Source organism: Pristiophorus japonicus, chromosome 2, assembly GCF_044704955.1.
Source record: "Pristiophorus japonicus isolate sPriJap1 chromosome 2, sPriJap1.hap1, whole genome shotgun sequence".
Taxonomy (NCBI): domain Eukaryota; kingdom Metazoa; phylum Chordata; class Chondrichthyes; family Pristiophoridae; genus Pristiophorus; species Pristiophorus japonicus.
The window spans coordinates 88,929,409-88,945,242 of NC_091978.1; the positions used below are offsets into that span (position 1 = coordinate 88,929,409).

Below are 15,834 nucleotides of genomic sequence, written 5' to 3' on the forward strand. Positions count from 1 at the left end.
GCAGGGGGATGACCGCAGGGGACCCGTGCACTACCTTCCTTGCACTGCTCTTCCTGTTGGTTACCCATTTACTATCTGGCTGTGTACCCTTTACCTGCGGTGAGGCCAACTCGCTAAACGTGCTTTTCACGTCATTCTCAGCATCGTGGATGCTCCAGCGTGAATCCATCCGCAGATCCAGTGCCGCAATGCGGTCCGTCAGGATCTGCAGGCGGATGCACTTCCCGTCCACGTAGTCGTCAGGGACACCGGAAGCGTCCCTGACTTCCCACATAGTACAGGGGGAGCATAACACGTGTTCGAGCTCTCCTGCCATGACTTAACCCTTCGATACTCTTAAATTGGCAACAACAATGCTAAAGGTTACTTACTTATATAGAAAAGAAAAAAGAAAAACTACTCACCAGTCACCAGCCAGTCACTTACCCCCTTGGCTGTGACGTCACCTTTTAATTTCTTTCTACTTCTTTTTTGCCTCCCTGCTGAAGCTGCACCGGCTGGGCCTTTATAGGCCTCCAGACTCCACCAATTCCCGCCTCTCGGACTGCCGCCGCCTCTCGCTGCCGCTGGGCCTTTATAGGCCTCCAGACTCCACCAATTCCCGCCTCTCGGACTGCCGCCGCCTCTCGCTGCCACTAGGCCTTTATAGGCCTCCCGACTCCACGAACTCCCGCCTCTCGGACTGAACTCCAAGTCATCGTCAACATCTTCACTGAGGCATACGAAAGCATGGGCCTTAGACTAAACATCTGTAAGACAAAGGTCCTCCACCAACCTGACCCCGCCACACAGCACTGCCCCCCAGTCATCAAGATCCACGGCGCAGCCCTGGACAACGTGGACCACTTTCCACACATCGGGAGCCTATTATCAGCAAGGGCAGACATCAACAACAAGGTTCAACACTGCCTCCAGTGCACCAGCGCAGCCTTCGGCCACCTGAGGAAGAGAGTGTTCGAAGACCATGCCCTCAAATCTGGCACCAAGCTCATGGTCTACAGGGCTGTAGTGATACCCGCCCTCCTGTATGGCTCAGAGATGTGGACCATTTACAGTAGACACCTCAAATCACTAGAGAAATACCACCAACGATGTCTCCGCAAGATCATGCAAATCCCCTGGGAGGACAGACACACCAACGTTAGTGTCCTCGATCAGGCCAACATACCCAGCATCGAAGCACTGACCACACTCGACCAGCTCTGTTGGGCGGGCCACACAAGACTTTCAAAGCAAGTGCTCTACTCGGAATTCCTACATGACAAGTGAGCCCCAGGTGGACAGAGGAAACGTTTCAAAGAAACCTTCAAAACCTCCTTGATAAAATGCAATATCCCCACTGACACCTGGGAGTCCCCTGGCCAAAGACTGCCCTAAGTAGAGAAAGAGCATCCAGGCGGGCACTGAGCACCTCAAGTCTCATTGCCAAGAGCAAGCGCAGGCAGTGAAAGGAGCGGCGACAAACCAGACTCCCCACCCACCCTTTCCTTCAATGACTGTCTGTCTCACCTGTGACCGAGACTGTAATTCCCATATTGAACTGTTCAGTCACCTAAGAACACACTTTTAGGGCCCAAGTTTCCACATGATTTGGCCTGATTTTTAGGAGCAACTGATGGAGAACGGACTATCTTAGAAATCGCAATTCTCCACATTTTTTTTTCTGCAGTTCTAGTCAGTTAGAACAGTTTCACTTTGGAACAGAATTTTTTCTTCAAAAGGGGGCGTGTCCGGCCACTGACGCCTGATTTCAAAGTTTCCACAGTGAAAACGTACTCCAAACTAACTTAGAATGGAGCAAGTGAAGATTTTTGTAGAACTGAAAAAACCTGTTCTACACATTAAAAAATCAGGCGCAGGTTACAAATTAGGCGTCCAGAACGAGGTGGGGGGGGGAAGGGGGGGGGAAGGGAAGTCATTAAATTCTACAATAAATCCTTATTTATACTTCTACAAATATTATACAAATAAATCCAACCTGAATAAACATTTATAAGCCAAGAAAAGATTAAATAAACCATCTTCCTACCTGTGTGAAAGTGCTTCAGCCAGGGAGAATTCTGCAGCAAGCCTCACAAGTTGAGGAAGCCGTTCGTTCGACGGCGGGCGGGGGGGGGAGGAGGAAGCTGTTTGTTCCCGCGGGGGGGGGGGGGGAGGAAGCTGTTCGTTCCCGCGGGGGGGGGGGAGGAGGAAGCCGTTCGTTCCCGACGGCGGGCGGGGGGGGGAGAGGGAAACGGCTGCCTCAACTTTCTGAGGCTTCCTGCAGCCTTCTCACTGCTGCAAGAAGCCTCAGTGCTGATGTGCTGATGGCAATGTGCTTTTATTAAAAAATGTTCAAAAATTAAACAGCTACAAAGAACTACAAAAATGGCCGAGTGCCAATGTTTCTTTCACACTACGCGTGCGCGAACGCTCCAACGCGCATGCGCAGCGTTGCCGGCAGGAAAAAAACTAATTTAAATGGTACCTGCTCCCTTCCACTTACAAAATCGGCGCGAGTGGTAGGCTCCGCCCCCCCTGGGTGCCGCGCCAAGCAGACATGGAGCTGCAGGGCGCTCCAGAATCGCGCGTTTTTTTTCCGGCGCGAAAAACGGGCGCCCAGCTCGGAGGGGCGCCCGTTTTTTATCGTGTGGAAACTTGGGCCCTTAGAGTGGAAGCAAGTCTTCCTCGATTTCGAGGGACTGCCTATAATGATGAATTTTTAAACTAAAAGGTGTCCTGTTCTAATAGAACCATGAAGAAAGTGTATTTATTCCAAGTTTTAAGATTAATCATAATGTTTAACTTAAAATAAGTGTGCAGAACTGGCAATCTTCCACAGCTTTACAGTTTTTCTATCAAGAAGTACCGGGACCATTTTGTAGATGATTAAGTTACAGTGTTTAGTAATAGAAAAGGTAAATGCTTCCAAATATAAAGCAAGTGTATTTCATACTGTATTATGGCACTGTCAATGCATTTAAGTTTTGGCTTTTAGATCATAAATAAATAATCCACATCATGAATGACAAAGACAATAATAGAATTATCAGTAGTACTTCAATCAAATCCAGAGATTTTATGACCTGTTCCTGGCTTACATTTTAATCAGTTAGATATGGCTGGGTTGTTTTGGATGGTGAGGTTTTTTTAAACATCATATCTGCTCTCCCTTTTCTTGAGTCTCCCTGAGATAGTCGGTGGTTAACTTCCTCCCAAACCTTTGCTGATGCCACTCCGATAATGGCCGCTATTCAAGCATGAGAGCATTCCAGGTTATTCTCTTGTTCATTTTCCCTTCATACTTTGAGCATGGTACTTGCCATTCATTCAGGGTTTCCCACGAGAATATGGGTTGAGGTTAGGAACTCAGCACCTGGGTGATCTTGGGGATGACCTCACGCCATGCTGCATAAACTATTTTTAAATTTTCTAATCAAATATGTTTCTGTAGTTATCTTATTCTGCAGTAATATTCTGCAAGACATCCCATGGTCCAATTGCTGAGTGGATATGGTGCCAATTTATAAAAATGCATTGCAGTCAAATTTAAGATATGAAAGAGAAATCATGCTTGACAAATCTTCTACAATTTTTTGAGGATGTAACGAGTAGAGTGGACAAGGGAGAGGCAGTGGATGTGGTGTATTTGGACTTTCAGAGAGAGGATTAATTAGCAATCTTGTGCGAGGCCCCTTGGGGAAGAGTGACCGTAATATGGTAGAATTCTTCATTAAGATGGAGAGTGTCACAGTTAATTCAGAGACTAGGGTCCTGAACTTCGATGGTATGAGACGTGAATTGGCTAGGATAGACTGGCGAATGATACTTGAAGGGTTGACGGTGGATAGGCAATGGCAGACATTTAAAGATCACATGGATGAACTTCAACAATTGTACATCCCTGTCTGGCGTAAAAATAAAAAGGGGAAGGTGGCTCAACCGTGGCTAACAAGCGAAATTAGGGATAATGTTAAATCCAAGGAAGAGGCATATAAATTGGCCAGAAAAAGCAGCAAACCTGAGGACTGGGAGATATTTAGAATTCAGCAGAGGAGGACTAAGGGTTTCATTAGGAGGGGGAAAATAGAGTATGAGAATAAGCTTGCAGGGAACATAAAAATTGACTGCAAAAGCTTCTATAGATATGTGAAGAGAAAAAGATTAGTGAAGACAAACGTCGGTCCCTTGCAGTCAGAATCAGGTGAATTTATAATGGGGAACAAAGAAATGGCAGACCAATTGAACAAATACTTTGGTTCTGTCTTCACAAAGGAAGACATAAATAATCTTCTGGAAATATTACGGGACCGAGCGTTTAGCGAGAAGGAGGAACTGAAGGAAATCTTTATTAGTCAGGCAATTGTGTTAGGGAAATTGATGGGATTGAAGGCCAAAAAAACCCCAGGGCCTGATAGTCTGCATCCCAGAGTACTTAAGGAAGTAGCCCTAGAATTAGTGGATGCATTGGTGGTCATTTTCCAACATTCTATAGACTCTGGATCAGTTCCTATGGATTGGAAGATAACAAATGTAACACCACTTTTTAAAGAAGGAGGGAGAGCGAAAACAGGGAATTATAGACCGGTTAGCCTGACATCGGTAGTGGGGAAAATGTTGGAATCAATTATTAAATATGTAATAGCAGCGCATTTGGAAAGCAGTGACAGGATCAGTCCAAGTCAGCAATGGCTCCCGGCAGGCCCGCGCCTGAATTGTGCGCGCGCAGCTCGGACACTAGTTTGGATACAAGACAGCTCCCATTGCGCTGAAAAACAGGGCACTACAGAGCTGAATTTCTATAGAGTCTGTAAGACCAAACTTCAACAAAAGTTGATGCTTTTAGGAAAGGAGGGGTGACAAGTGGAGCCAAAGTTTCTTCTTAACAAGGTGTTACATCTGCAGCTATTCAATTCAACTTTAAATACTTGGGGTTGGAATTGTTCTGTGCATTATTAGTAACAAATGTGTCAACCTATGCATATCAAATTCTTTTTTTGATAGTTGAATAAATAGCATACTTCATTATTTCAATCCTTTGGCCTTTTAATGGAGGCACACTAGACCTTCTGATACATACGTTGCCCAAACCCCTGTTATTCACTGTTTGGCATATCCAGTGAAGTGATGTCAGGCAAGGGGCCCTGTTGGGTTGGTACATGTAGGAACATGGTTGGGTTGGAGGACTGGAGCAGCACAATTTCAAAGCATGGTTTCCGAATGGAGACAAGGCAATTAAGTACAGTTTATCTGTGGAAAAGGAGAGTGCTTTTTGCATTTGGTGGCCTTTTCCTTTTTCTAAAAGTTCTTATGCTCTTATTTGGTAACAGTCCAGTGTTAGATGATTATATATTACATAGAGTCCAGATACAGGCCATTTGGCCCAACTGGTCTATGTTGGTGTTTATACTCCACACAAGCCTTCTCCCATTCTAATGACCTCTTTCTATCCTACCCCCGTATCCCTTCTCCCTCATGTTTGCATCAAACCTCTCCTTAAATGCATTTCTGCTGTCGGCTTCCACCACTCCATGTGGTAGCAAGTTCCACATTCTCACCACTCTCTGTGAAAAGATATTCCAAGGTTCATCACCATTTTGATACAAAACTATACGCTATGTAAACAGGAAAAATGAGAGATCAACTTACTTTGGTCAGTTCCATCTATTATAGTCAACAGCTCAAGCGCCACTTACAGCTATTACATGTGACCACGGCTGGATGCACATGGATGGAGCAAAACCTTTTGAAAACAGGAAGATTTAATGCTTTTGTTGAAGTCATTCTTGAGCTGACCAATGCCTGAAAAGTCTTGATCATGTTCCTTGTACAATGATTTTAATCATTAGCCTGATGAATAAATAATGGTTACTGTAGAATACCAGTTTTATTAAATAAGTGAAGAAAACTGCATAATTCATGAGTAACAAAGTCTAAGTTGTCCAAAGGTTTTCCCCCTCCCCAAATGGGAGAAAGTGGTACTCTACATATTAATCTTAATGCGGCTATTATATAAATGCAGAGTATTTTAATACTTCCCACAGTCCTGTGAGAGGCTTTCACCAGTACTTGGATATGTTTGATTATTTTTTAAGTATTTATTTTTCTTCTTTTCCCTCTTTCTTGTTCCTTTGCATCATCTCCAGTTACAAGGTCAGAAAGACTTCCCTGTTTATGCAGCTGCGCTGCTACATCCTGTCTCAAGCCAAAGGCCTGACTGAATCTCAGAGACAATGCTTCACACACCATTTCTCCTGTCTGTCAAACCTTTATTTTCCCAGGGAATGTTGATTGTAGCTCTGCATCTGCGTCAGAAGTTCAAATAAAGACTCAACCATCAGTTGCTGACCTTGGGTTATTGGAGTGTGGATTGGGCGATGGCTTGCTTGTTGACCAGCTGCCGAGGTTCTAAGCTCTGGAATTCACCCCCATAATCTCTCCAGGTCTCTACCTCGCGCTCTTCTCCTTTAAGACGCTCCTTAAAACCTACCGCTTTGATCAAGCTTTTCATCACCTGTCCTAATATTTTTGTATGTGATAAAGTTCCTGTGAAGCACCTTGGGATGTTTGATTATGTTAAAGGCACTATAAAAATGCACATTGTTGTTGTTGATGCCCAGAACAATTTCTTCAAGTTTTTCTCTGCTCCTAGCAGCCACCAGAATCAAATTCATGAGATATCTGCCCTTGTTACAATTGTCTCCGGCACCCGATTATTATAATACCTAATATATACAAATAAAGCATCTTCAGTAGGGTTGTCAAGTGAATAAAAAAAAATATTCGCGATTAAAATTGTTAATATTTGTTTTATTACTGATGCTATTATTATAATTCAAGAAACAACCCAGCATAAAAGTCCTGAGCAGGAACAGCTTCAAACCGGAACCACGGCAACACTCTCGGCTGCAGGCCATGAATGGTGTTCCATGGAGCAGCAGGCCAGCAGAGGACCATGGCTGACAGCTGGCCTCAGGCTCTATGATGATCACCACTGACAGACACTGTTGCACTCACACTCTACTGTCACCATAGCAACGTCCCACCTGTAGGGTTTCCAACTCTCCTGGATATATTCCTGGAGGTTTCATCACATGACTTCGTGCCTCCAACCGTCGTACCCGGTCAAACAGCCTTTATTCTCGTTTTATAATGGCCCGGGTTTTCCAGGGCCTATGCATGCAGCTGTAAGTGCCCCGCAAGTTCTGGGTTTCAGCAGATCTGATTTGCGATCTGTCAAGATTCTGCTTAACAGATCGTATGAATCCGAAGGAAATGGGCATTCGCTGGTGCAGAGTTGGACTATTTGACCAACTACTGCCCAGCGAATGCCCATGAAATTCTTACGCCTGGTAGGTGTAAATAAATATTAAAATAATTTTTTTTTTAATTTTAACATTCAAAAATCTTTAAGATTGGTTTAGGTTATTTCTGGCCCTTTTTAAAAAATATTACATTTGTTTTTCCAAAAATAAAATTTTTGTTTTAAATGTTTAATTCCGGTTGCATTAATTTTTAACGTGTATTGATTTATTTTTATTTAAGTGCTGTGAAAGTGTTTTTTATGTGATTCCTATTATGCTTATGAAGATTCTGTCCGTAAAGGGAATTTACGTAATTCCGAAATGGAATTCCGTAAGTGGAATGTGATTGGTTGGGCTGGCCCACTTGATCCCAGGGATGCTTACGAACTGTATGCGCCCCAGGGATACGTGGGCCTTTACGCAGGCGAATGCCCGCAGGCTTAGCACCGCAAGATTCCGAAGCTCCGGAGGTACCAGGTAGGTGCGCACTTTTCTTGCGGATCGGAGGCATTCGTCCGCGGGAAACTGCTGACTGTAATTTCCAGCCCATTATTTTTATAAATAATAAGCAAAAATGTTCCAAAAAATGAGGAAGGAAGCCACGTGGGCTGAATTTTAATGGGGAAGGTGGGGGTAGGGGGCGGTTTGGGGCTCCGAGGCGGTCGGGAAAGTTTCCCACAGGCCCTGCTGAATTTAACAGCAGGGCCTGATTAGCATGGGAAGCCTCAGTTTGTCTCCGGGTGGGTAGGTCTGCAGCACTAAGCTGCACAGAGGAGGGTGGGAGGGTTCGGGTGGGGGCCGGGGTCGGCCAGATGAGTGGGGGTGGGGGGCAGGGGGAGGGATTCTGAAAGTATTGTGGCAGCCGGGGGAGCAGGGGAGCTGATCTGAAGGCATCGGGGGCAGTTGGGGGAACAGAGTGAGTGGGATCTGAAGAGATCAGTGACTTAATTTCAAATACATTCAACAAAGAAAATGTTCTCCGTCATGAACTATTTTGCTGTATGATTTTAACTTGCTGCAGTTTTGGTATATGGTAATCTATCAATGTCATGCAACATAGTACACAGTTGACATTTATAGTTTATGATCATCCTACTCCCAGTATTCTCACTGTTGAAATCAAGACTTAAAACTGTGCAGCATTTTACCTTCCTCAGTCTTGTAATCTACAGACTTTTAAGGGTGCATTTACAGTACAAGTTTAGCTTGGCACAGTGCAGCTTTGCTTCACCCTGATGCTGTAGTTCTAGTCTAAAAGCAGTCTGAAATAGACCTCAGGTCCTTGATTTACACCCCAGGTTTTGCATCGTTCAAAGCACAATTTGCACTATTGCTAAACTTGTGCACTTTCAGATCCAAGGTTGGCATTGCCTGATCACTCATTCATGATTTATATCATCTTCTCTCATGCTTCCTTTAACACGTGCAGACCTGCTACGATGAGCCTTGACCTTATAGCTGCATTCCTCAAGATTAAGGCATTTTGAAGGATGAAAGTTAATTACGGTGGAATCTGAAAACCGCTTGAGCTTGGGAAAGATTATTTGCTTTAAAGTTTGGGATTACAATGCAATATAATGCTGTTTGCAATATTTTGTGGCGTGTAGCTTTTGCAGCCCCTGACTATTTGAAGACTGTCGCCAGACTGTGTTACCACAACCAAAGTGAGGCACAATTAATGCACTTTCTGTAATTACCCTGCTCGGGGATGCCTGGAGGAGCACGCCAGGGGGTGTGGGCGGTTAGGGGGTCTGAACATTGTGATCACGGGCTGGGATCTGCACGGAAGGGGACTGAACATCGCTGTCGCAGGCCGGCTGGAGGAGCGGGGTGTGGGGGGAGTGGTCTGAACGAGTAACACATCGTGAACTTTCACGCCGTTATGGCTACCTTTGGTATTCTTGAGAGATTTGTTGTGGGTGATGATTGGGAAGCCTTCATTGAGCATCTTGACCAGTACTTCGTGGCCAACGAGCTGGATACGAACAGTAGCACGGTCAAGCGCAGGGCGATTCTCCTCACCGTTTGTGGGTCCACGATATATGGCCTCATCAAAAATGGATAGGGCGCTGCAGGAGAAGCAGGGGAGGGGGATCTGAAGACATTGAGGGCTGGAGCAGCAGTACAGAAGGATGTGGTGGTGGTGATGGAGGGGGTAGGGGCAGTACTGGGGGGGAGGGGCGGGGGAAATTGGAGTCCCTGGGGGGACAGGGGAGAGGCTGAGGCGGAGGGGGGTTGCGGGGATCGGAGACCCCGTGGAGGGGTCATGAATCGTGGGGCTGGGTGAGGCAGGGACCCTGGATTCAGGAGGTAAGTGTAAAGGCACTTATCTCTTGGAACCAGCAGTCCTCACCTTGCATTTGCTGACGGGTTTCATGAGTTGTACAAAACCTGACCAGTTAAAGTTAAAGACAAATTGGAGTTTAAAGAAGAGGCTTCCAACCTCATTACAATGATTTAAATAGTGGACCCACCTCCTGTCCCGCCTCCGTTAAAACTAGAAGTGGGCGGGTTTGAGGCGGGTTGAGTTCGGGATTCATTTTTTACCACTTTAACTACCCCCATGCCCCCAACCCACATGTTTTTTTTAGGTTAAAATTCCCCCACAATTCTTTTTAATATCCTATGAATTTTTTTCCCAGGCCACTCGCAGCTGTGTCCTGGTGATTAATCTTTAATTCCTGGAGACTTCAGGACAATCCTGGCATCCTTGGCAACCCATGCACATGCGCAGAACATAATGTATGGAAGCTTATGATGAGAAATTGTGAAATGTACTGCAGGCACTCCCTGCGTAACTTCCACCATTAACCCACAAAAGTTAACCGTAATTAATTGATAGCCCTAATCTTCAATAGATGCTGAAATGGGGTGACTGAAAGAGCTTTCTGGCTGGATAAATTAAGATGGGCTGAATGACCTTTCTCATCCATAGTAACCTTGTGATTTTGTGTCCACTGCGAAAGCTGAGCCTTTCAGCATATTCGGGAGATTTTCTGTTTTACCTCAAACCACTTGTAACTTTATGTCGGCAAGCACACTACTAGTCTTGAAAAACAAGCTGTTGCAACAGTTATAATGCAATGGGTATTCTTTTACAGTTTGTTATTCTTGAGCCTTTCTCAATTGAGGTGTGAAATTTATAACAGGGGGTGAAAAATCCGTTTGCTGCCAATTTCCAACTGGGCCTGGGAAGGGTGGGACTTCCGTTTCCCCCCACCCCCCTCTTCCCTCCCCCGTATATGACCCATGACCATGAACATACATAAGAAATAGGAACAGGAGTAGTCCATTTGACTCCTCGAGCCTGCTCCGCCATTCAATAACATCATGGCTGATCTGACCTTGGCCTCAACTCCATTTTCCTGCCCTCTCTCCATACTGTCTGGGCAAATGAGACTCTGTACCAGCAATTTGGCCCATCTCTCATATTGTAACATTTATTAAAATTCATGTTACAAGACATTATAAAAATTACCCATGTAATGAAATAGCTGAAACCATTCCCCATCCCAATTTACCTCCGTTCCGGTCCCAGATCACTGCTCTCTCGGTAAGTTGGTGGGTGGTTCTGAGAAGAGCTTTTGTGTTGTGCTTGATGGAAAGAGTCAAGTTGTTCAGTCGCCGACTCCATAGAGAGTGCGGCCATGAAGGGATATGATATCCCAAGTTGGGAATTTCCTTAGCCTTGGTCTGCCTACTGCCCAGTGAACTGGGCTCCAAGATACGTTTAGCAAACCAGTTTGACAAGGGGTTGATGTGAGCCCCACTGGCCTGGACAGCCTGGAAGCTGTTGCCTGGATCGGCAGTCTCCCACCCCTACTCCTGCCCCTCCTTCTCTTGTAGTGGCACCACGATATTCAACTTACGTCACCCCGCTGTGACCCCAGAGATTCTGGCTGTGTCAGGAGCTGAAATCCACTGCGGCCACTCCACTGCACTTACAGTGACATAGTGGGACTGAGGATTTTTGGTCCCAATCTATCAACTGGTAACATAGAAATGTTCAGGATCGGAAAAGATATTTGCAATCTGCTTGGCCAGTCCCAGTGTCTAGCAAATATCATCTTCCATAATATTTGTCATATTTGTCTATCAATTTTTTTGTCAGATCCTTATCCAGCTCTTTGTTGAATTTGCTGATACAATTGGGCCCCACGGCCTTCCTTGGCTGTCCGTTCCATACATTCACCACCCTCTGCATTAAATATCTTTTTTTTTTACCTCCTCCCTTCCAGGTTGAGATTCTGCACTTTTCTAGACTTCAATTTTTTATTAATCATAGAAGTTGCTTTGTACCAAATGCACAATGGGATAACTTCATTCTATGGAGTCCTTATGCTAAGATGACAGCTCTGTAGCTATCAGGCGAAATCAATTTTTTTTTAAAGAGCTGCTGTAAAGATATAAATAAGTTTGGAATTCCAAAAGGCATGTACTTTTAATTGACTTAAAACAAATCATATATTCATTAATAGAAGGTTTGCATGCAGAGTAATGTCTTTTATTTAAATGGATCATTGCCCTGGTTACCCATAGCATCTTTAGCAGCAGCGTTCATTTTGCAATTACTTTATAGACTGCAATGTTTTACATAGAGTTACATAAAGTCGACAGCTCAGAAACAGGCTATTCAACCCTACTTGTATATGCTGGCATTTATGCTCCACACGAGCTTCCTTCCACCCCTCTTCAGCTAACCCTACATTTATTGGTCGACTATTGTCGGAGCTTCTGTGACTGCCCTCCATACCTCTATTTGTAGCAGCAGCCTGAATTCTGGTGTTGTGTTTCGGACTGTCCATGGTCGTTCTTTCATTGACTTGTTATTAACTGCAGTACGTCACCTCTGGCAGATTATGGATGTCATTGGCCAGTTTAAGAATGAACTCATCTAACTTTCCATAGCATTTCCTCCATCAAGCATCCCACTACGCTCTTCCAGGTGCTCATCCTCCCAAAGCCATTGGCATTTTCTAGAGGTGGCCAGGTTACTTACCCATCGCCTGGCAGTCAGCATTGACCAGTCACAGGTAAAGAAAGAACTTGTATTTATTTAGCATCTTTCATGACCTCAGGATGTCCCAAGGCACTTTACAGCCAATGATGTGTACTGTCTACTGTTACTAAGGTAGCAGGTTTTAACATCTGACCTGACAGAGGTCTGTTACTCTGGTGCCGTGCAAAATTAATGATGGAATAATTCTATGAAGTTTTGTTGCTGCGACAACAACCCTGTGAGTGTTCAGGAGAATCAATTGATTACTTATAAAGAATCTTTGTAAGTATAATAAAAATGTAATTATATAGAATGTTCAGGCTAGGTCTGGACAAAATCTATTACAAATTTTGATCATTTTAGTTTAGGCGCCATATTGAGTTTGCAGTTGCTTTTTATACCTTGTAATTATGGGGTAGGTTTTAAGCTGCTTCTTAAAATGGTGCGGGAGGAGGGGAGGTGGTTGCATAGCGTTCCCGAACAGTTCCCCTCGCCTCCCACCCACCTTTCTTACCATACATAAGAGCAGGCACGGAGGGCTGTCTGTCCCTGGTAGGTGGGGACCTACTGTACATTAGGAAGTCGCAGCACGATGATGCCTTCGGCGCCAAAATGTCATTTTAACTTCTGGATTTAGGAGGCCCGCTCAGGGTCAACTAGGACAGCTGAACCAAGGCGGGAGTCACGGAGAGGTCAGAAGAAGCCTAGGTAACTGTAAAAATGTAACTTTTCCGTGGAATCCTTCTGAACCAGGAGGAGCAGGAGTGCTCCCCCTGGCCCCACAAGGAGTCCTTGGTTCTCCCTAGCCCCGGACTTGCCTCTCCCACCCAGCAATGGCATTGGCTGCCAACTGCCCTCCCCAGTGCTTACTTTTTGGCAGGACTCATTCCCTTGGGTCCCCGGCGTTCTCGGGCTCCAGAACAATTTTTTCTCCCCTCTGTCCGCCCTGACATCGCTCCCACCAGTTTTGGGCGGGAGACTGCCTTGCTTTATTCAGTTGAGGCCTGAGAGTTAAAATAGCCCAGACGTTGTGCTAAGCTCCCTGCACGAGTTTCTGTCCTGCACCGCATCTCCGCTCCCCTCAAAGGCGCCCACAGTTAAGTTCAACTACTCTATGTCAACATCCAGCATTCAAATATTAATGGAAGATACCATATTTAGGAGAGAGACAAGTGAGGACAGAGAAGTGGAAAAGAACATGACAAGTCCTCCAAGGTTTGGGCTATCGGGTTTCAAAACAGCTACTGAGAGTTTTAAAGGTTATGTCAAAAAAGATTACAGATTTGCCAATCATTTCAGTGGCTATTTTTAAGATGTCAAGACCTTACTCCACCAATTTGGGGCCTTGAATTGGAGAGAGATACAAGCAAGGAAAGAAGAACATTGAAAGAGAGGTAGAGAAAGAAACTCTAGTACAGAGAAAGCACAGCAAAAATAAACATTGAGGAAAGAAAGATCAAAGATAAAATAAGGAAATGCGTGCTATGTATAATGTCATACTATATATACATATTTAGATATTTTTATTTATATATATATATATACATATAGCACTTTTCACAACCTCAAGGCATCCTAATCCTTCACAGCCAATTAATTATTTTTGAAGTGTAGTCATTTTGTAATGTAGGAAAGCATGGCAGACAATTCATTCATAGATCCCACAAACAGCAATAAGATAAATAACCAGAAAATCTGTTTTTATTGAGGTTGGCCACTATACCAGGAGAACTTTACTGCTCATCTTCAAATAGTGCTGTGGGATCTTTTGCATTCACTTGAGACAATAGATGGTGCTTTGATTTAACAACTCATCCAAAAGACGGTACCTCCGACAATTTAGCACTCCCTCAGTTTTGTATATATATGCATGGACACAGAACTGTATTATTTTATTTTTCCTTAGTTGCCTTTGTCTTTATATGCAAACCAAGGCTAGAATCTATATTATTTTGCATATATAAAGACAGAAAAGGTTACTCTTTCTGTATACTTCGCATATATATAATTTTTTTTTCTTTACATTTTCCTGCATGCAGCACCTTTGATGAAAGTCTCTTAACAGTCTGAATACTTATCTAAGTTCTTCATTGTGTCTGTGTATACTGGGAAATATATAAGAAGCCAGGAAAATGCAGGAAAAATTAATTATTGGGAAAAACTGATTGCAATCTGGGAATGCTTACACACGTTGCATATATGCAGACACAATTAGTCGTGGTAAATACTAACAAAGAAATGGTAATTTGTACTGAAAGCATGACTAAATACATTCAAACTTGCAGGCTCAATTTGCATTTTAGAGTGTGATATTTGAGCCTCAACCAACTGGAATAATTACAGTGTGAAAAACTATATACAAAGGTCCTGTCAAACTGTTTTATACCCTTTAGATATCTGACAGTCTTTGAATACAGCATTCCACTTGATAGCTTGGAAACTGAGTACTTTATACCTCTTGTTAAAATTGACTAAAAATCCTAAAATATAATCTAACAATTTTAAATCTCATTAAATTTTCATTCCTTTTCTTATTGAAATAGGTAGAATACTTTGACATTGCTTTGCAAGTAAACAACTAGCTGCTTAAAGTACATTTCTAAGATTTCCCAAGCAAATACAGGAAATGAATTTGTCCACCCTCGTACGATTGTTTAAATCAATCAATGATATAATATTGCTATCTTTGCAACAAATCATCTTACCTTCATGTTTTTCTTCATGTTCAGGACCTGGATTTGTATCACATGTACCAGTTGTTAAAAGCTGAGCCAGAATCAGAAACACTAATCTCTGCATTATACTAGGAGTTGTATGTTTTTGCCTTAACATAAAAAGTCTCCAGTGAGCTCACCACAAACTTCTGTGGTTCTCCCAAATCTATTCAGTTAATTTGTGGTTTCACTGGCATTAAGAACTCTAGTAAGCTGCCATTTGAAGGTCTGCTTCAGTGACTCTGCCTCCTCTAATGGTTTCTGTGTTCAACGTCAAGTGAATGGCAAGCTGACTTAAGTACCTACTAACAATTAAAGGTGATAGCCCACCCTTGTGTCCACATTACATTTTTTTGCCAGGCAGAAAATAAGCCTTTGCTAGAGAGCCACAGCATGTAATGCGATTCCACAGACTGTGTAACACTGATACAATGGTGGGAACAAAGTGCAGGATTAAAGGTGATTTTCTAGTGCAGGGTGGTTTAAAAGGAATAGCAGACGTTCTTGACCTACTGAATGTGTAAATGAATGTGTTGCAATAAAACAATCTCATAGCAATTCATTTTAATAACATGTCATTTGAATAAGCTTAATGTAAAAAAAACAAATACCAAGAACTTTGAAAAATGGAAATGGATAGCAAACTAAGAGGGGAGCGATCAGGGGGCTGAAAGCTCGGTGAAAAGGATGAGTTTCAGAAGATATTTTTTTTAGAGAAGAAAACCGGGGAAAGGAAAATGACTTGGGAAAGGAGTTCCAGAGAGTCTGGCTGATGGCTCTCCTATTACTGGTGGGGCAAAGGAGGGGGACTCACAAAAGTCCAGGTGAGAAAGTTGGA

At 43.7% G+C, this 15,834-nt stretch overlaps 1 protein-coding gene across 2 annotated transcripts in view; it reads right to left on the reverse strand.

Annotated features, from left to right (window-relative positions):
• The window catches only part of ca9 (carbonic anhydrase IX), a 155,882-nt gene extending 140,638 nt beyond the window's left edge, over positions 1 to 15,244 (reverse strand). For both annotated transcript variants that reach the window (XM_070862485.1, XM_070862484.1), the window contains exon 1: positions 14,988 to 15,244. In XM_070862485.1, coding sequence (XP_070718586.1) covers positions 14,988 to 15,114 — 127 coding nt within the window. In that variant the 5' untranslated portion in view covers positions 15,115 to 15,244. The remainder of the gene's footprint in view (positions 1 to 14,987) is intronic.
• Positions 15,245 to 15,834: the final 590 nt, after the last annotated feature.